At 54.3% G+C, this 20732-nt stretch overlaps 5 protein-coding genes across 5 annotated transcripts; 2 read left to right on the top strand and 3 right to left on the bottom strand.

Moving 5' to 3' along the window:
• Positions 1–2317: 2317 nt before the first annotated feature.
• On the top strand, positions 2318–3053 carry ColSpa_03328 (peptidyl-prolyl cis-trans isomerase H; the record flags this gene model as incomplete). The annotated part of the gene is made up of 3 exons (XM_049269540.1): positions 2318–2494; positions 2557–2748; positions 2853–3053. The coding sequence occupies 3 exons, from the start codon at positions 2318–2320 to the stop codon at positions 3051–3053; spliced, it is 570 nt and encodes a 189-aa protein (XP_049125497.1).
• Positions 3054–5075: 2022 nt separating this feature from the next.
• ColSpa_03327 (uncharacterized protein) lies at positions 5076–6347 on the bottom strand (the record flags this gene model as incomplete). Its single annotated transcript, XM_049269539.1, has 1 exon — positions 5076–6347. The coding sequence occupies one exon, from the start codon at positions 6345–6347 to the stop codon at positions 5076–5078; it is 1272 nt and encodes a 423-aa protein (XP_049125496.1).
• Positions 6348–10534: 4187 nt separating this feature from the next.
• ColSpa_03326 (conidiophore development regulator abaA) lies at positions 10535–13420 on the bottom strand (the record flags this gene model as incomplete). The annotated part of the gene is made up of 3 exons (XM_049269538.1): positions 10535–12681; positions 12734–12937; positions 12991–13420. The coding sequence occupies 3 exons, from the start codon at positions 13418–13420 to the stop codon at positions 10535–10537; spliced, it is 2781 nt and encodes a 926-aa protein (XP_049125495.1).
• Positions 13421–16109: 2689 nt separating this feature from the next.
• ColSpa_03325 (multiple RNA-binding domain-containing protein 1) lies at positions 16110–18958 on the bottom strand (the record flags this gene model as incomplete). Its single annotated transcript, XM_049269537.1, has 2 exons — positions 16110–17612; positions 17825–18958. 2 exons carry the CDS (start codon positions 18956–18958, stop codon positions 16110–16112), a joined length of 2637 nt encoding a protein of 878 aa, XP_049125494.1.
• A 905-nt stretch (positions 18959–19863) lies between these two features.
• Positions 19864–20376, top strand: ColSpa_03324 (dynein light chain, cytoplasmic; the record flags this gene model as incomplete). The annotated part of the gene is made up of 5 exons (XM_049269536.1): positions 19864–19888; positions 19957–19991; positions 20057–20083; positions 20151–20220; positions 20312–20376. 5 exons carry the CDS (start codon positions 19864–19866, stop codon positions 20374–20376), a joined length of 222 nt encoding a protein of 73 aa, XP_049125493.1.
• Positions 20377–20732: the final 356 nt, after the last annotated feature.

Here is a 20732-nt window from a genome sequence, read left to right as displayed (position 1 = left end):
GTTCACCATTCCCTTTTTTTTTACTGCAATAATAATAGAAACCAAACATGGCATGGAACTTGATCTCCTGAAACCTGTACTCAACAATCATTTCGAGGAGGTTCACCGGTGTCGTCTTGTTCCTGGTACTATTTGTCTTCGTCAAAGATACCAAACTAGTTAGATAGAATGGTATAATATTGTTCCTCGCCTCCGGCAACCCAGGCCTAGCAGCGCGCCGTCTTCTACGATGCGATGCAGACTCTTGTCGCCGAGCAGAAGTGTGAGGAGGGGATACATTCTGCACGATACCAAAATAGTCCTGAGCAGACAGAACGCGCTGGGACTTCCTCAGGCGCCTGAGCCCGGACCGACCAACTCCATCATCATCATCACCATCAAGAGGTTTAATAACCAGTATGCCTGGGTATACTGACGGGTTAACCAGGAAGGGAATCCGAATTCGTTGGGCTGGATTGGTCTGTGGCGGATGCTGGGAACTTATATCATGAAGCATTGGGGCGTTTACATGACGAAGCTGAGAGGTGTCACGAGCCCTCTGCCTTTGCGGCAGAAGCATCGAGATTGCGGTGGAAACTTCGAAAGAGATGTCGAGAACCTTGACTGGTCACAATGGCACCGACTCACCTAAACCGGCTTTCTCTATGGAGAAGGACGGCAAGATCTACAGTCATCCAGAAAGTGTCACTGTGATCCCAGGGCTCTGATGCAGTCACTTAGACATGACATAACAGTGTTTGGATGAGATGAGCATCTATACCAACCAGGTTGAAAATTGCTGTTTGCTGTCCTAGCGTGAGTGACCTTAGGAATGCAATGAACAACGACATGGCTGGGTCCCGTTACCTGGTTTGTGAGAGTACTGTTTTCTCTGCATGTGTACATAAACACATTCCACAACGGTTTAACCATGAGGCCTGGATCAGGCTCTGTGGTTGATTCAATGGAATTCAGGCTGCGGCCCACAGAGCTATTGGCCGTCTTACAGGTATTTGGAAGTAAACGGGCGGCCTGCCCGATACGCGTAAATGCAGAAAAAACAACACAAGCCCCTCTCGGCTTGGTGTGGCCTGCAGTGCCCTGCATTGAGGCATTTGAAAAGACGTCTAATGGCAAAGGGGCCCAAAGAGGTAGGTCCCTCCGCACGACGGCTGCATCGCGCTGACAGTTCAGCTCACCCGGGCTAGCTGAAGGACGTCGGCGTCCCCACACATTCTGCCCGGTTCCGACAACTCGGCTCAGGTCCCGACCACAGTCCACGTCCCCTCATTCGCAGCCCCACCAGCGTGCGTCCGTTTGTGTTTTTTTCTTCCTTCTACAGCGAATCCCCAGCATGCGTCCAGTGTCTTCCCCTACCGCAAGTTTCTAGAGTTCTGAACCACCTTTTTCTTCCCATCGGCTTCCCGAAAACAGCGCAGCCCCCGGCGCCTACGGAACGAAGCACTTTCCCAACTCCCCTCCCGTTCCCACACGAGCGACACGGATACCACCGCAAACGCAGCCATGCCTCCCACGAAGCTCCCGGAATCCGGCAACCCGCTGTAAGTCTGATGACAGCCATCCTGCAAATGTCCCTTTTGACTCCGGTGGCACGGATTTGAACTCCGGTCGCAATCCTTGGCCTGCATCGAGCTCCGCCGCCCTGGGTCTCTCTTATCTCACCGAACCGTCCTGTCCTCTCATCGACGCCCAAGGGCATGGGTTTGACGAACCGCCGGCGGTGGCTGAGCTCACGCGTCCACACCCTCTTTGCGCGGGGGGGTAAATGGGAAACGGGATCTCCATCACCCCGAGCCGTGACCTCTCCATGAGCTAGGGCTAACGCTATCGCGTCAATAGGGTCTTTTTTGATATCACCCTTGGCGGTATGTACACGCCTTTCCTTATTGGGGCATCGCCTCTATCCGTCCACCTCTCTTGCCCGGGTGCTGCGGGGGAATGAATGAGAAAGGAATCAAGGGTGGAAGCGTTCCTCGTCTTGGCCACGGATGGGTCTGAAAAGCAAGTCTTGGGATCTTTGAAGCCATTCGCAGGCGTTGTGCACGTGTGCACACGCCGAGAGCGCCGGCTCTGCATCAAGGTTCCGGCCTACAGACTGGGCTGGCTCGTCACGGAGCACGCGAGACGGGGGCATCGTCGAAGATGGTGCCTCACAGACACTGCCATCGGCGACGGGGAAACCAGGGCTCTGCAATCCGACTTTGTGACCTTGCACGCCCCTCAACCTCTTGGCTCGCCCTCCGCCTCCGCCCTCCGCCCCCAACTTTCCCACCCTCCGAGCATCCCGGCAACTGGGGCTCTCGCCCGTCCGTCCGGGATGCCGTTTCTAACGTCTTACCGAAACACAGGTGAACCTTTGGGCCGCGTTACCTTTGAGCTCTTCAAGGATGTCGTGCCCAAGACGGCCGAGAACTTTCGCCAGTTCTGCACCGGCGAGTCCAAGGACGCTCGCGGCCGCCCGCAGGGCTACAAGGGCTCCAAGTTTCACCGTATCGTGAGTCTCACTACCTAACCCCCGTGACTCTATCCATGAGCTGCGCCTCCATCTCGTGACAGGCTGCGACGGGGAACCGACAAGGACATGACAAGGCTGACCACGACGCTTCGCAGATCCAAGGCTTCATGTGCCAGGGCGGTGACTTCCTCAACGGCGACGGTACCGGCTCCGTCTGCATCTACGGATCCTCCAAGTTCGAGGACGAGAACTTCAACTTGAAGCACGACCAGCCTGGCCTGCTGTCCATGGCCGTATGTCCCCCCTGAACCCCTCACCTCCATCTCTCCACTTGACCCGTCAGGCGTGTCGCTGGCTTGGTAAAGATGCTCTACTGATATGTCTCTGGCGGTTGCAGAACGCCGGACCGAACACCAACGGCTCCCAGTTCTTCATCACCACCGTCCCGACGCCCTTTCTGGACAACAAGCACGTCGTCTTCGGCAAGGTCGTCGACGGCATGGACGTTGTCAAGATGATGGAGGCCACCAAGACGGGGTACCGCGGCAAGGACCAGCCGAACCAGGACGTCGTCATTGCGCAGTGCGGTGAGATGTGAGGTTGCTCGTCTGCTTACCCACGGATGGTTGATGTGTGAGGTACCGGCATGGATGATACTCCGACGCCTGGAGATCGTGGCCACAACGCGGTAGTCTGAAGGCGCCCGGCTCCCCTGATGTCTCCTTTGAGCCTTGAACTCGAACCTCGCCCCGTAGTCCAAGTCACGCGGCAGAGACAAACCTTCCAGGAGAGTGCGCCGCTCCTTCGTCCCGCCGAGGACCTCCTGTTCGCTTGGCGGCTCACTCACGCGGAGTTTCGAGGTAGTCTAGCTGCGTCAGAGACGGCAGAAAGCTGGAAGCTGGAGTTCTATTTTTCTTCCAGCAAAATCACATGGATTCGTTTCCGATCATATAGAAACCATGAGTCTACGACCAATCCTACTTTGCGAGTATTCTAGCTGCTTCCGCTGAGCATCCGTGACCAATCCCCAAGCTGTGACCCCATCGCCTTGTTTCTTGAATCCCGCATCCGGATCATAAAAGACTCCTCAAGCAGGGCCTTACGAAAACTCTCATCATGCCTGAAGCATAACAGTCCTGAGGCAAATCTGCAGCCCCCCGGTCGATGAGAGGGAGAGAGAAAGAGGGTCGCCACGACAAATTCCCGCAACTTGACATGTCAAGGCCGATCTGAACAAAAGGTTAAAAAAAAGGAAGAAAAGCATCTCTCATTCCATAAAGGCGTTTTCGAGTTCGTTGTGGCCACCGATCGCGAATGCTCGCGGTGGGCAGGGCTTCCGGCCAGTGCCGTACGTATTCTAACCCCCAAGATAAAACACATCCTTCATCTTGCAGGATTCATGGTGAACTCCGGCACATGTCGCCTTTTGACGAATTCGTTTTTGACGGCAGGTTGTCACGAGTGGGCTGTTGCCTGCCCTATTGGTTTGCCCCAGCAGTTGTTAACCTTCAGCTTCGACGAGATCGTCCTGTCTTGTGACATGAGGACGCCTCAGCGGAGATGTCTCTCGCACAATAATATACTCTGAGCTACAAAAATCATATCTAGGTCAGTTGGTATACCGTCTACACTATTTATAGGACTCTCGATACGTAGACTGGACGGGAGCTGAAAAATCGGTCAAAAGCAAGCCTGCCAAAGAACCAAGTAAGCAGAGTCATATTAAGGTCCATTTGAAGTTATGATGGGTCACATTGCATAAGTTGTATCACGTTTTCACGATAAGATTGCGAACGGAGTGAGTGAACTGGCTTCCATAGCACTACCACCCTCTAGGCGAGTGTTATAGCCTCTGTGTTCCATAACCATTTAATGCATTGCCTCATCATCCATCGTTGCCTTTCCGTCAATTCATTTCATGTTTCTTAAGTGCGGCATCGAGCAGCACAGCCCGGAGGGAAACATAAAGGCCAAATACCGAAACAAGCAGAGCGGTGTGAGGGACATGGGGGATATGCTTCCCGAACCATGCCAAATGAAGGCCTCTCCCATACACATTCCATCGTGGGAGACCTGAAAACTCGAAGATGAACCTGTCCGAAACCGAAAGAAAAATAAGAAAAACCTCGAGTGAGGCAGTGACAGAAAAAGAAGTTGGTATCATCCTTTATCCTCCAACGCCGCCCAAGATGCCATTCCGTTTATATACCGAGTCGTCAAGAAAAGAGGGAAAACCCCTGCCCACATATCCCTTAGGGGCGATGTTCGCAATCCGAAATCAAGCCGTTATACTCCTGTTCATGACCCATTGTCCAATTCCGTAGCCGGAATGCCGGAAAGCTGAAGAGGATGTCATGCCTGTAACCATGTGTACCAAATGGCTGAAGGACCGAAAAGTCCAAACTCCAAAGCGGTTGGGAATACTGGGTATTGTTGAAGTGAATGAATGAATGAAAGGAAAATGATTTTTTGTGCCATGGCGAGAACGGTTGAGTGTCAAGGTTGTCGTGGTAAGCTGCGCTGTTGTTTGGTGTGTTGACTCTTTCAAGAAGAGTCAAGGGATTGACATCACTGAGAATGTGTGTCCCTAACAATGCTTACGTGACTCAACCCCAACAGCTTAGTCGCGCTGACCGAAGCTCCAAGAGTCTCTACCACGAACGTGACGGACCTTGCGGAAGGGAGTGACACTGGCTTGAGTAGCACCCTCATCACCAGCGGGGTTGTTGGAGGGAGTGGGTGACGACTGAGGATCCACGGTGACAGTGACAATCTCGTAGAGAGTGACGGCAGGAGCGGTGACAGTGACGACACGAACCTTGCCGGTGCCATCAGCAACTCTAGCTGGGGCAGTGGGAGTCGTCGTGGTAACCGGAGCGCTGCTCTGAGTACCGTTGCTGGGGTTCGAATTGTTGGGGGTGCCCTGGCCTTTGACGCTGACCTGGAACTGGTTGGCGATCTGGTCCTTGATCGCGTTGTTGTTGTAGTCAGGCTTCTCAAGGAAGGAGAAACCCGCAAGGGCGTTGGCGGCCTTGTTGGAGCCCGAGGCAGCCTTGGCGCCACTGACTAGCTTCTCACCCTTGACCTTGATGGAGGAGCAGCTAGTATAGAGCTCGGCGGTGGTGACATCCTTCGAGGTGACAGCGCGCTTGTCTCCAGTGAAGCCGGCGGGGAAGTCTGCGAACTGACCATTCTTGGAGGCAGCGACGGCAGACTGGGCGAGGGTAGGCCAAGACCAGACCCAGTAGAGGGTGTAGTCGGAGTTCTGGGCCAAGTCCTCGGGCAGCTGAACAGCCGACTGGCACCAGACATCACGACCCATGGGCTGAGCGGCCTCGTGAGGGAACTTGCTCTGGCGCTCCTGAGAGATGGACTGGCCGTTGATCTGGTAGCACTGACCATCATCGAAGTTGCGAGTAGCCAAGAGGCGGCCACGGCCGTCACCTCCCTTGCCGTCAGTGGTCCACTGGCGATGAACGTCGAAGAGAGTGTCGTCAGCCTTGGGCTGAGTGGTACCGTAGATGAAGACAGTGCCACGGTTCAGAGGCTTGTTCTCCGGGACGTTCGGGAGAGTGACATGGCCGTTCTCCTGGTAACGAAGGGAAACAAAGTCGCCAGGAGCAGCGGTGAGGGCAGGGAAGCCATCGACCTGCTTGCCAACAGCCTGCTTGCACATGGCAAAGCCATCACCCGGCATACGGTTAGTAAACGTAGCGTCGTTAAAGGCAGAGCTGGCGCGGCCAGGCCATCCGGCAGGGAAGCCAGCAGAACCAACGAGGGTTCCGTTGGCGGCAACTCGGTTGAGCTGCTCGACCCAGGTGTGAGACTCGGCGAGGTGAGAAGCACCCAAGATGGTGGCGACAGCAACGGCGAGGAGGTTGCGGCGAACCATGTTGATTGTTGTGAGAGTTATGAGAAGGGTGTGAGGACTTGTGTGAAGGGGAATTCTTTGAAGAAATGAAGCTTGTGATACTCGCAGAGCAAAAAAGAGGTGAAGAACTTGGTGGGTTCGCGAAGTGATTCCAAACAATTAGGAGATTGCGGTGATGGGTTTGAAGGGAAAAGAGAAAAGAGAATATCTCAAAAAGAGTAAGAGCTTTCTAGAGGGAAAGAAGTTAGGCTTACGTTTGTGAGCTGGAAGGAAGGAAGGAAGGAGGTGGACAAACCAGGTGGGGATCGCTAACTGCTGAGCAGGAAGGAGCGCGCTGATTTTCTCAGTAGTTTCTTCGTTCGAGTCTTCCAGAAGAGTCGAAGAGGGAATAGAATGACGTAGTTGCTGTTGTGTTCTTCTTTTGTGTGTGTTTTGATGGTGAAGACAAGAAGCTGGTCTGAAAAACACTCTAAGACTACCTTAAGTACGTGGCGCTCGATTGAGATGTGTGAATATTGGTTGATCGAGCAGGCGCGCTGGACAGGACCAAGTTATTTGTTTGCGGACACGTAATAAGTTGATTTAATGATTAATACGACCGGCGCAGTCAGGTACCAGCTGATTCAAGAATAGAAGGAGAAAGAAGAAAAATAGAGCGAGGCCTTGTTGTGCTGCTACATGGGGCGGATTCGTCAACGTCCAAAGGTGATATCTCGGGTTGAGTAGAGCGGCGGTGACTGTGATATTGAAAGGCGAGGCAAGAGCGAACAAGTCGATGTCGTTTGGAGGAAGGAACAATGAAAGGATAAAGGAAGGTGCCTGCCTGCCTCAAGCGCGTACAATGGGTACCACGGAAATTAGGCGGTCGGGATAACAGGCCTCCAGGGCAAAAGGGAAACAATGCAATTGTTTCTTCCTTTTGTCGAATCCCGTGGAATTAGTGAGGCCAGAGAAAGAGGCGTCTGGTCGATGAGAGAAGTAAGGTGAGGTCGGGACCAGAAGACCGTTTTGGGAAGCGAGGCCGGGTTGGGTTTAATATCATGACTGTCACCCAGGGCTGTATGGCTCACATCTGCCGCCTTGCCCTGGATATCCTTACACAACTAGACTCATGGGTTTCCTTTGCTCACAACTCAACCATTTGGGGCCAGTCAAGATCGACGCAGATGGGTCCCCGGACTGACAAGTAAAGACCCATGCGACGCATCTTGGGTGTTGCGATCCAAAACGACAGTGGTGGAGATGCGCACTCGGACAGGGGTACGTTGGGAGCCTGGCCAAAGAGCGCGCGATACCGCCCGAGTGCCGGGGGCCGGCCAGAAGGTCGGACGGGGCATAGTATGGGACGAGAAGAGGACATGTTTCTGAAGCGAGGTGTTGGGCGCCAGTCAAGCACGATGCACGAAATGCCCCATGGTTGATGTTTGACAAGGAATGGTGGATGTCGAAGTGGACGCCTTGGCAGGGTTGCCGTACTGGCAGCTCGAAGGTCGGGCAGACGTCGGGGCAGTGGGCACTTGACGGGAGATGGTCCGCGCTACGGGACATCTGACCGTCCTAACGCTGCATACTGCGCGCGGGTGGGGCGCTCAACGGGGCCGAATGTATGTACTAGTCGGCGCTGTCACGCCGCTGCGAGGTTCCGACCCTCGTGGCGTTGCACCGATCTTGGGGCAGGTGCGGTAGGCGCCATGGTCCCTGCTGTGCCTGTCCTGTCCTCTCCTGTCCTGTCCTGGCCTGTGTATCCAGGGATGGGCAGCGAGCGCCGAAACATGTACACCTCTAGGCTAAAACGTATGGTCGAGAGACTTTGGCCCCCATGCTTCACAGCAAAATCTGGAACAAGGGGCTCGCGCTCCCTCCAAGAGTCGCGAGGCAGTCGATGCACCTCATCCAGTCGACCATGTCTATGCGGCCCCTGCCCGGGTTAGGCGAGCTCCAGACGCAAGGGTCTTCCACCACTTTGACTGGCAGCGAGCGCTCTGCACGTTGGCGGCGCCTGCCAAAATTGGCACCGCGTCCACGCCTTGCATTTCTGCTCGTTCCACCATCGACGCGCCGACGCCATTCCCGTCGTCCACTTTCTTCTCTTCGCGGCTTGTTTCGCGCGTCCACGAACGTCGCTGTCTGACCGACTCAGCCTCATTGATGTCCTGTTCTGCTTTGCCGCGCCGCCTAGAAACAAGGGTCTGGTAATCTACTCGATTGGCTGCCGCTGGCGCAGACGACAACCGCCAGATTGTCGACGGAGTGGACTGAACAGGGAAGAGAATGCCAAATTGCTACCTCCGTCCAGGCGACTAAATACCCATACCGACCAGTGTTCCATGGCAGACCTCCTTCATGCCAAATCGGAACCGCAAATGCTTCGCTGACGCACTCCTTGAGCCAAGAATCCCAGTCTCCTTTGCCGCGGACAGAGTCACGGATATACAAGATTCTATCCCCCTGCCGGAGCACCGACCTACTCAAATCCCCGAATCCTACACTACACCAGAGATCTAAACGAGCTACGGCGACGGCCACCGACATGAGAATCCTGGTCAATACCGGTCAACCCAGACGGACCGAAGTCTGGGCACGTGAAATGTCCGTAACCCACCAGGCCACCAGGGAAATGTAAGCTTGGACGTCTGAACGGCGTCTAGAAGAGCGAAATGCAACCCGACGCGAAACACGGGCCACGGCACCTAACTTGGACCATGCATGCTCTTCAGTGTCGCCTACGCCTCCGAGCCTAATGCCCTAAATACATCGGTTATCAAGCAATACCCTGGCAAATCTACAATTGGATTCCCTTCGCTCGTGGGAATTCGCAAATCGTCCTTGTCTCATCGTCTGTGCGTATCCTGGAGTTCCGTTTTTGCCCCTCCTCCCCTGCTCGCTAATGTCCGCCTCGGCACCAGCGATTTGGGAAAGGCTTCATACCCTACCATGGCTGAGACCCAAATCGACGGCGCTTGCTTCATCGCCGCGAGCTTCACAACACGCAATCGACAGGTTATAGCAGCTTCCCCTCTCCCATCCACCGATGGTTGCTTGGTTCATCGGGCTGTTGGGCGGATGCCCAACTGCCCAGTCCCTTACTTTACATTCGCCACCGTTCGCGATAACACACTCCTCGGTCAGCAACGTTCAGACATGCAGCGTTTCACCTGCGGCTGCCGTCCACGTTGTTCAGACCACCACCCGCAACCCTCGTCCGTCCCAATTTGAGAAAAGAAACCCTGTGAACATCCTCCGCTTGCCCACTGGATCGTCCTGTTTTTCTTTTCCTTGGAGCGCTCACATCGCACAGAGCAAGATGTATCCACGTGCTCTCCACTGCTCTTTAGCCACTTGCTGCTCCGCATCTCATTCTCTTGCTTCCAATGAAACGCGCAACTCCACGTCCCATTCGCTAGCGGTTCCAGTAATAATAGATGGACCAACACCGTTATACGTCCGGGCGCCACGACGACGACGACGACGACGACGAGTCCACATTCGAATTCATCGGTCGGACAGCCGCCGCGACCATGCGGAGCGAAGAAACAGAGAACCACTTTTGGCAGCCGTGGTGGTGTGAATCACAAAACACAAGTCTTGGCATGTAGAGGATCATCTCATGTTTAAGCTTCCATCACCTCAAACGCTGATGAGATATCATTCCCACCCGGGGAAATCCCGAGTGCGAACACATGAAAAGGCACTCCCACCCTCCGTAGTCTCCTTTCTGAGTGTTTCATCTCATCCTGCAGCGAGGCCCCTCTGGACCACTAGCTCGTCCAAACCCACGCTGTGGGCGTGATTGGTGACAGGAGAAACACCACGTCTTGTCGGACCAATGTAACCGTGGTGTGGAAACCGAAGCAAAATTTGTTTTCTATTTTTTCCCTTGAGCTTCGCAACTTCACCCCACACAAACTTAACATGACAGGATTATGGTATCAAAGGGTGCTGTTTCCTTCCAGTAGTATATCAAATCACAATATTTTTCCTTTCCCAAGTCCTCCTCCAAGAGACCCTTTTTTGAAGCGTTTCACACATGAGTCGGCCGTCAGTCATCCCACCAAGTCCAGACAAACTCCGCAACGCACCACCCTTCTTTCCTTACTCGCATGCCCGTTGAATGCAGGTGTGCGCACCCAGAGTTCTAGACGAGTAATAAATACACCTCCCAAGGCAGGTTACATATTCTTCCGTCCATCAACCGCCTTGTGAATGTTTCATTCCCAATTCCGATGTCCGTGGCCGCCCTCGTCCATCACAGCCGCCGGCACGCGATGGTGCACCAGCTTCTGGATTGCTGTGGCGGGATAGTTCTCCCGGTTCTCCATGTCGAGGCTGTTGGATCGGGCCCGCTTCCTTCCGGCCATGGACTTGAGTGGGCTGATCTGGTCCAGCGAGGGTAACCCGCGCTGTTGGTCGACAGGTGACCAGCCGGATCTGCCGTCCGTGCCGGCGGCGGCAGCCACTACCGAGACGGCTTGGGCCCACGGCTGCTGGTTCCACGTCTGATGGTCCTTGCCCTCGGTCCAGATGTTGGCGTTGGCGGCGGCGCTGCGCTGGTTCTCATTTTGCCATTGCTGTGTCTTTGCGTCCGACGACTCGTTCCAGCCGTTCCAGTGGTTGAGGCTATGGAAGGACGACGTCGCAGTATCCCAATCGGAGATCCCCTCGACCTCCCCTTCATCATACACGCCGACGCCGACACCGTTTGACACTTGAATGCCCGCTGTTGCCGACAGAAAAGGATCGGCCGGGGCTGAGCCCATGTCGGTAACCAGAGTGCTCTGGTTGTCCATGGAGCTAGTGCAGGCTCCGGCAAGGAAGTCGAGTTGAGGGTGATGGTGGTGCGGCCCGCTCGCCAGCTCGTGGCTACCATCGTAGCTGCTCGCATACGATGAGTGAATTGATGCCGTTGGGGGAGGCGTTGCCAGCCCATGTGAGAAGTTGTCCATCATCCCAAGTGTTCCGGTAGATGCGAGGCTAGGCAGCTGGCCAGGCATGGAGACGGACTCCCAGGCCGAGCTCAGATTATCGTTCATAACGGCAGCGAGGTGATGAGAGTAGGGAGGTGTTGGGGCCATGAGCATATCACGGCCCGGAGCAGCCGCAGGGTTGATGCACACCTCCTGCTGATGAGCTGAAGAAACGGGATCCAGGGCCGTCAGGAATCGCCAGGTCGTGCCGGCGGGGTTGAAAACCCGCTTCGACCGACCTCCGCGTCGGGACGAAGTGCCCTGCTCTTCGCCATCCTCATCGGTAGGCTTTCTGCCCTTTTGCGGCACCGGCTTCTCGAAGATAGGATTCCACTTGTCGTCAAACGCGTGGATCGTGCGGAACTTCCAAAGGATGATACCGCGGCGCGTCCACACCCGGCGGTCCGAGTTGTCGGGCGGGGCAGACCATAGCTCCTGGAACATGCCGACCTGCTGGATCAATTCGGCCGTGGTTCGCTCGGCTTCGAGCGCGGCGTCTTCCGCGACCTTGGCCCTCTCGTCGTCGTCCTCTATCTTAGACTTGTTCTCAACAGGATCGAGGTAGCCAGCACATATGCTGAGGATGCTGGCCCACTCGGCCGCGGGGAAGGGTACTCGAACGTCCTGCCTGGGACGGCTGCGACAGTCACACTCGAACTTGCTCTCCTGGCATCCGGGTCGGTGGATGTACTGAACGCCCACCTCGCTCGTCTGCTCGACAACGAAGGCGTCACTTTCAGCACGGCGGAGCTCCTCCGGACGCGCCAGCTTCGTGACGCACTTCCAGCGGTGGTTCTGGAGTGCGGGCAGAGAAATGCTCAGCTCGACGAAGCCGTTGAGCTCCGAACCGGCGGGGAAGTTGCTACGAGGGTGAATTTCCAGTGTAACAGTCATCTCCAAGATGTCGAGCCACTTGTTGTCGTGGATGGCGTGTTCAAGCGACTTATGGAGAGGTGGGAACTTGGCCTGCCATTCTTGGGCCAGTTCGGTGACGGCAGCAGATTCCTTCTGAGAGATCTCCTTGTTATACTCATGCAAGAGGACGCTGCCATTGAGGCCTCTGGAGGTGCTATCTTCCTTGTGCATGTTCTTCTCCAAGTGAGGGTAGTAATTCTTGTCAAGGGGCTTGCCATGGTGGTCGTAAGCCTCCCCGTCCTCGTCCATTCTTACGTTGTTGGAGGCTACGAAGATCCAGGCTGTCTTGGGTCTCATGACGACGAGTGAGTCCATGGCTAAGATCTGGGCAAAGTACTCATAATTGGGACGAACATCCGGAAGACGACCCTCAGCAAGGGCGATCAGGACCGGGTTGTCCTTGAAGGAGGCGATCTCCATGTTGTCCTTGAGCCGGGCCTCACTTTTGTCGGGGTCCTTGACGAAGAAGAAGTGGTCTGGAGTAACGTTAGTCGCTGATGTAAGTGTAGGAATCAACGTCCAGCTTACAGCATCGATGCTTCTCAAACATCTTCTTGACTACTTGGATGTGACTCGATACCTGCTTCCTCTTCCTCTCCTCTGCTTTCTGTCCAGGTTGCAAGCTGCAACAGTATGCAATCCAGAGGTACTCGCTGATGAGCATGTTACGCCCAAACTGCTTTCCCTGCATGCTATACTTCTTCCTTCCCATGTGAGGGATGATGAGCAGAGCTAGGGATCACATCAGCAAGGGATGTCGCGCTGCTCAGGGCGGGGGATCTTACAGTCGAGAAAGGCATCTTCCAAAACGCGAGGCCAGATCTGTTTCTCATTGGGGTCTTTCTGATCCTGCTTGTCCCGGTAGGGTCGAAACTCGGGAGCATAGTAGATAGGGTTGATATCAGGTCGTGCCCGTCTTGCCATGTGGAGGGCATCTGGTCTTCGCAGGCTGCTGCTGCTTCTATAGCCAGTCCCAGCTTGGGACGGCACAATGGGTGGTGTTGGTATGCTGGTCAAGCTGGGAGAGAAAAGACCCAAGGGGCTATTGCGGCAGGATGATGCGAGGCTGCCCAGGTGGGAGCCGGCAGACTGGACATTGCCGGTCGACTCCTTCAAGGGTTGCCTCCCCGTCGGCGTACATCGTCTACTATCGTAGCTGTAAACGGGGGAGGGCGAGTAGCGCTGAGACGGGAGCATTGGGCGCGGGTGCTCCATTTGTGCGTTTATAGCGTTGATATCTTGTGTTTCTGGGGATTCCTTTCAGAATGTGATGGTATGGGGTTTGGTTGATGCGTAAAACTTGTTCCGTTCTTCGTCTTCTTCCTTTTCCCCACGGGAGAGGATTCGACTGGATTGTAAACGGATTCCTTGACAAGCACGGAACCCCTGAGTGAAAGAATGAAAGGAAAGTTGGGAGGCAAAAAGATAGGTGAAAGGAATGACTCTTCAGGAATTCCGTGACGGGGCGGGCAAGGGTTTTGTTGCTAAGTGAAGGGACTGCAAAAGTGCTTGATCTCCCGCGTGATATGCTCCGGGGTTAGATATTCCTCGTGGCAAATCTCCTCTCGAGAAGGACTGGAATGGGGAGTAATGATGGTAAAGCGAGTGTCAGGATGGTGTTCTCTGATTGGGATGAACGAGAAAAGTGAAAAGGAGCGTGGGTTTGAATTCCGCAGCTCCGGTAATTGCTTCGGAAGTGCCTCTGTTCTGCTTTACTTGTGCTATCAAGCAAAAGGAAAGTAAAGATGTTGGATGATGAAGAGAAAGGCTTGGAGAGGCTGAAAGGAATGGAACTGGCATGGGACGTACGTCAATATAAGTTCCTGAAGTCAGGTACACCCGCTTCAAGGTCTGAAAGAGAGGGGGCGAGGGAACGAACGAGGTCGGTTGACAGGCACACGCACATCGTCCGTCGCTTGCCGAGAGAGGAAGAGAGCAATGAGACGACCTGTTGGTGAGCTTAGGAGAGGCTATCCGTTTGGTTCGGCACCCCGGGTTCCAGATCGACAGCAACACACGCCCCCTTCGTAGCCCTCTGCTTCATCGTCCTCCTCGTTCATTCCCCGGGTACGTTTGTCAACATCTCCCAGCCCTGTCCTCTTTGGGACAGTTAGAACCAGAGCATGTGCTTCCGTAGGGCCCCGTTCGAGGCTCTAGATTTAGAGACGCCTGCGGACTAGACCCTCTGAGCGGGGTTGAGGGTAGACCTCACTTTTCGCCAGAGCTGCTGAAATGGAAATGGGGTCCCGGGTGAGCAAAGGGATGGCGGGGCCCGCAGAGACAGAGAGAGAAGTAACCCCAGGACGATAAAGGCACGTAGAGAAGTGTAGAAACAAGAAGCTCCGGCGAGCTAAGTCGGATCGAGGATCCGAGAGGAGCTGGCTTGGGGGCCAAGGGAAGCACCAGCGAGCCAGCGAAGGAGAGACAGAGAGCAAGAAGTGGTGAGAAGCTTCGGAGGACGGGTGGGCGTGGTTCATGGGTTGATAGGGAGGAGGGTGATTGTATTGGCAGATCCAACGATGTCGCGAGACTCAAGTCTGACTGACATGACTTGGCAGCCCGAAGGAATGAACCCTCGAGGCAGGTGTTAGCCAATACTAATGGGCCAAGATGGGCTGGTTGGGCTTTCCCTTTCGCCCTGCAACTGCTAAGCGTGTGCATGAACGTCTGTCAGTCTGACAAGGGCCATCTCCACATGGCTAGAATCGTGGAAACTATACAAGCTGGACGGGTGGACGATTTGAGGGCGCTGGCATGCAAGGGGGTTGGTCCAAGGAACGTTTGCCTTCATGGGTGCCAATTTGGGCAAGATGCGTTTTCTTGGATCTGCACGTACCACTCTAACCCATCAGCACCACCACCACCGCTCATTCAAACATGTCCAATTAACGGCTTTCTCTTTCTATCCTATTTTTCTGGAGAGAGATGAGGCTGGGAGGAGAATGAAGATGGGTAGTTTTCGATCGTCTTCAAGGATACTCGCTTAGTAATCTTTAGACCTCCCTTGTCAACAAGGCTTTACCACAATAGCAACGAGTGAGAAAGACATAAATAAAAGATAAGGTTAGACACACCACGGAATAGTCCATAGCGACGCTGGCATGTTTCTCAGATTAGAAAGAGACAAGCACCGAGGAAGGGAATATGCGCATTCCTGCTTTGCGGGTCAAGGAGGCGATGAGCGACGGATGTGTAAATGAAAGCCAGCTGGACCAGTCAGACGGTGAAAAAAGGGCGGACGACGGACAGAAAGACACTCTCTCGTGTCCCTGTACTTCCCCCGTGTCTTCGCCCTCGATCTCTTTCATGACCCAGCCATGATAAAGAAGATCCCCGGGTAGGTGAGGCTATTGCCATAAGGTGGTCTGGTGCGCGTGGCAAAGCCGAGTAGCACGTACCGTAGTGAGTTGCACTCGCCCTCTGCAACCCCACCGACCGTTTAACAAAACCTCCTTGGCTCCCGTCCTCGCCGTCGCGTGCTATGCCATGGGGGAAAGGCGCCTCCAATAGTAGGACGGTTTATTTTTTGCAGGAGGTGCGCTGGTAGGGGTGAAAATTGATCGGAAGGGTGACAAGGGGTGGGTAGGGACCCGAATCGCGGGGCAAGGGATGAGCGAGACAGATTTGCATACAGAATTACGGATGGGACGCATAGCCACTAGAGTTGGTTAGAGCTAGAGAAAGTGACATCCAACGGAGGGCAAAGATGGGATGGGCAGAGCAAACTTTTCAACTGGTACCTTATTACTGTCATGTCATTTGCAGGAAGTACTCGAGAATGACGCGACGATAGTGTAGCTGTATAGGGAATTGGTACCGCACAATGGTGCCATTACAGAGGCACGTATTGGATTTGGTTCTATGTTCTCCTCTCCGGCTTGTTGATGTGCCTCGATCCCTCCTTTCACATATCCATCTCGTCGGCGTTGTCGCCTCCAATGTTGACTCTCTTCCTGTTCTGGCCCATGAGTTGCGAGATGGCGACCTTGTTAACTTGTCCACCAATCTTGCGCTGCATCTTGGCAATCTCCTCCTCCGCGTCGACGGCCTCGGCCTCTGCGTAGTCGAGAACCAGCCTGCGGCCCAGCAAATGGGTGTCTCGCAACGCGTTGAGCGCGTTCTCCGCCTCCCGAGGGGTGACAAACTCGGCGAAAGCGAAACCTCTTGTCGAATTGCCAAATTTCTTGGGCAGGCGCACCGCCCTAAGCTGGCCGTAAGTGCCGAAAAGGGTGCGGATGTCCTTCTTAGTCGCTTCGAAGGGCAAGTTTTTGATAACAATTTTCGTCCGTTGCCCCGCTGTCTTGCGGGCCTTGTCCTCCCGCCGACGTTCTTCTGCGGCATCCTGGCCCTTGTGCGAAGCTTTAACGGCAAGGGTGTGACCTTCGAGCACGAACCCATCCATGGCCTTGAGAGCCGCCTGTGCCTGTTCCTTGGTCTTGAAGATGACGAAGCCGAAGCCCATACTCAGTACTTGTCCGGGCTTCTTGGGGTCCATCTTAGTCTTCACTCTGGCGGAGACGAAGCCGTCCAACGGTGTAAATGTCTCTGCCAACTTTTCCGTGGTCGTGGAGAAGTTGAGGTTTCTGACAAACAAGGACGTAGTCTCAATGTCAGTCTCACCCTGCTCATCCCGTCCCAAAAGCTCCGTGACACTGAGCTTCTGGACACCGGTGGGCCGATCCTCCTTGCCCTGCGTCATGTCTACGGAGGCATCATTCTTGAAAAGATCCTTAGGGCCCTTTTCGAGAAACAGTACAGTGTCCTTGATACGTCTGTATGCGAGCTTGGCGAACGCCGCCTTTGCATGTGCTGGCTGAGCGAACTCGACAATGGCAATGGTACCACTGGGTGGCATCAATACTCTCAGGACGGTGCCGTGCTCCTCAAACATGGTTCTCAGCTCCTCCATCGTGGTCCCGAACGGGAAATTCTTGACTAGAATGGTCGTGTCGCCCCGCTTTTGTGACTTGAAGGCATCGAGATCCACACCGTTCGACACAAAGTATGCCTTAGTCTCCTGGATGATCGACGTCTCGGCGATGGCCTGTTTGACGCCAGCATCCGCCGACGTGGGGTCCAAAAGTTCCGATTTAGACACACCCAAGCGGCTCGCCACGGAGGCGTTGACTGCGTCTTGGTTCATGTAGAGAGAATTCCAGTTGAACGTGCTAGAGGCAGCCTCCGCCTTCTTGCGGATCAGGTTCTGCTTTTTCAAGGGCAGCTTTGAGATTGCGAACTCGTCCAGCCCGGCATCACGCTTTCCCTCAGCAGGCAAGACGTGCAAAAGTCGCCCTTGGAAGGTCTGACCATCCGTCGACTGGAATGCAACAACAGCTGACTCTCCACTCGTGAACTGTACCATGGCGAAGCCCTTGCTTGCGCCTCCAGCAGTAACTGGCAAATGTACCTAACGGGGGAGAGATTAGCAATCTGAGTCCAGCCATAAGGTCCATATGTGTAGCTGAGAAGGTAATCATCTTTCAGAAAGTCGAAGCATCTACTAAAATACCGATCCAAGGTTCGCATCAACCATCATTTGATGTAAGCTGTCCCTATCTGGATTCATCACATGATTGTGTGGCATCGAGTGGCGTGAAACAAAATAAAAGCTCTGCTTACCTCTTGGAGTTCTCCGTACTGTCCAAAGTGCGTCCGCAGGTCCTCTTCGTTGGCACCGAAGGGCAGGTTTCGCACAAACAGTCTAGCGTTCCGCTTGATGGTGGCAAAAGTGTCGTTCTCCTCGACCTTCTCAGAAGGACCTGGGGCGTCCTCTACGGCAGCCCCACCCTTGGTCTCGCCCTTGGGTAGCTCCGGAGCCTTTGCGGGCTGCTTTTGTTGTTCCATGGATACACTTCCGGCTGTCTCTCCACTGTTCTGTTGAACTGGAGGTTGGAGCACCTCGTCGTCATCCACTAGATCCAACAAACGGTTCGTCCTCGAACGAAGCCAATCATCGTCCGTCGTGGCCGCGTCGGTGGGAGCAGCGGGAGCCTGCTCCTGGAACACATTTTCCGTGGACCCAGGAACAGGAGCAGCGTCAGACATCGCCTCATCCTTTTCTGGCGTGGGCGCCGAACGCTGCTCTCCCTTTGGTGTCTCCCTCATCTGCCGTTTCTCAGGCCGAGACGGGATAGCCTCATACTCATCGTCACTCTCGCCGTCTTGGAGCAACTTCTTCTGCTCTTTGACAGCAACAGGGTCCATGACATCTGACATCTCATTTGCAGCATTCTTGCTAGGGCCCATGACTTGCAAAAATTCGCGCAGTTTGGGATCTGACTCATCCAAGTCCTCCCGCTTGCGCTTCTTCTTTGCATCCTTCTCCTCGATACTTGGTAGCGCTTGAGTGGCTGAGCCTGATGGTGTTGCCACAAACACCTGCCCAGCAACACCCTTTGCGTGTTGGAGGGTGGGATCAGTGATCTGGAATAGGGGTATAAGCATAAGCATATGAAACTCGTTTCTTTTCTTAGCAGAGTCGCGACATACCGGCCTTGCGAGCTCGACATTGATCCTCGACATGCGGATAAAGGATCTGTTGAAGTACTTGACTGCCTTGGCAGCAACCTCTGGTGTCTTGTACCCGACATAACCAATCCTTCTTTGGGGAATAACCTTCACATCCGTCACCTCACGACCTCCAGCCGAAAAGTGATGTCGGAAGTCGGCCTCAGTAATCTTGGGTGGAAGCCCCCTGACGAAGATACGGGAGGTCTCCATTGTTGTAGTAGGGGCGGTAGTAGGAGCAGCCATTGCGAAAGGGGTATCTCAGAACAAAAAAACAAAAGACGTTTGCAATAGTAAGAAGGAAAGATTGTGAGCTCAAATGCTCCGAGAGGGTTGTGGCGGCTATAAACGCAGGGCCATGCTGTCGTGTGGAAGAGACAGAGAAGAAGGATGTTGAAGGATTTGTTGACATTCAAGAAGGAAACTGCACTTTGCCTTGAAGGTTTTTTTTTTTCTTCCGCCCCATCGTTATCGTTATCACCATGTGACCAGCCCCGCCTTCTATGTCAACGTTAGCGCGTGAGTGCCGCACGTAGCATGCCACCCCGGAAGGAGCTATGGCCCGTGCGGCTATGGCAACCTAACCAGACTCGACCGAATGGAACCCTTTCCTGGCGCGGGCACTTTGTCAGGCTTCCTCAAAACACGCGACAAACGCACATCGAAGAACCTCTCGAAGCAAGCCAATTCCTTGGTTGAAACCTTTTGATGTAAGTGAGCGCATTCTAGCCCTGCGATAATTAGCTGACCGTTCCATTAGATCCCCATTCCACGAAAAGTGAGTTTACTTTAGCGATCGAAGGCTCAGCGGCGGACGAGACGGAGGAAAAAGGGGCTGCTTGCCCAAGGCCTGCTGCGCAAACGAATTCGTCACCCCGTATCGACGCTGACAAGAAGGCGCAAACAACAGCTAAACCTCCAATATCAACAAGTATCGTAATGGCCGACGCAAAGAGCACCTCGCCTGCCCCCCGGGAGAAGTTGGAAGGTCTGTTGCGACACCAAAGCAGTCTGCTGTCCTGATTGTACAACGACAAGTGCTGACCTGATTCGGGTTCTAGCTCAGGTCAAGAGCGCTGACATGGTGAGGATCCCCGAGGCACTGAGCGCTTTAAGCCCAGCATGCTGACAGGCAGTTTCAGACCGACGACATGCAGCAGGAGTCCATTGAAGTCGGTACGTAATGTCGCTACTTGGGAAGCCCCTCCGCTTGACCCCACCGTGTACTGACGACCCCTCCACAGCCCAGGAGGCCATGGCCAAGTTCACCATCGAGAAGGTGCGCTTTTTCGACATGCTTCATATTGAATCCGGACGCTGTATACTGACACTGGCGACTCACAGGATATCGCCCAGCACATCAAGCGAACCGTTAGTCTAACCTGCCACTTTTCCGTCTTCTTGATGGCAATCAGCTGCTGACACATCGTGGATGTAGTTCGACGAGCGCAAGGGCCCTACATGGCACTGCATTGTCGGTCGCAACTTTGGCAGCTTTGTGACCCATGGTATGTTTGTCTAGAGTCTACATTTTGGTCCATCCTCTGGGCTCATAGCTTTATCCGTGGTCTTAGGTAGAAACTAACATCATCGACACAGAAACTAAGCACTTTATCTACTTCTACCTCGGCCACTGCGCGATTCTCCTTTTCAAGACCCAATAGGCAGCCAATTAGCAAAGCAGCGAAACAACAAGCTGGAAGAACAACGACCAACCGACCACCACTGTCTAAAGACTTGCGATCCCTATTTCCGAAACGACGCGTCGCAAGTCGCAGATATGACGTACAGGACATAAAACATACGGAGGGGGGAGGGCCAACTACCGGCTGGCCTGATATGGGATAATGGGAGATACGAACTTGTGCAAAAAGGCGTGTGTGGGATTTCCTTACTGTCGGGTGACGGAGATGGGAGGGGAAATGGCGAGTCTGGAAGAGAGGTCGAAACGAGCGCTGCGTTTGGCACTTAGACCTACTTTGAGCTTTTACTGGGCGGCGTTTTAGCCCCGTTGCTCGCC

Source organism: Colletotrichum spaethianum (assembly GCF_022836535.1).
Source record: "Colletotrichum spaethianum MAFF 239500 DNA, contig06, whole genome shotgun sequence".
NCBI classification, from domain to species: Eukaryota; Fungi; Ascomycota; class Sordariomycetes; order Glomerellales; family Glomerellaceae; genus Colletotrichum; species Colletotrichum spaethianum.
The sequence above is the reverse complement of the archived record's forward strand: the minus strand, read 5'-3'. Positions and strand labels throughout refer to the sequence as shown.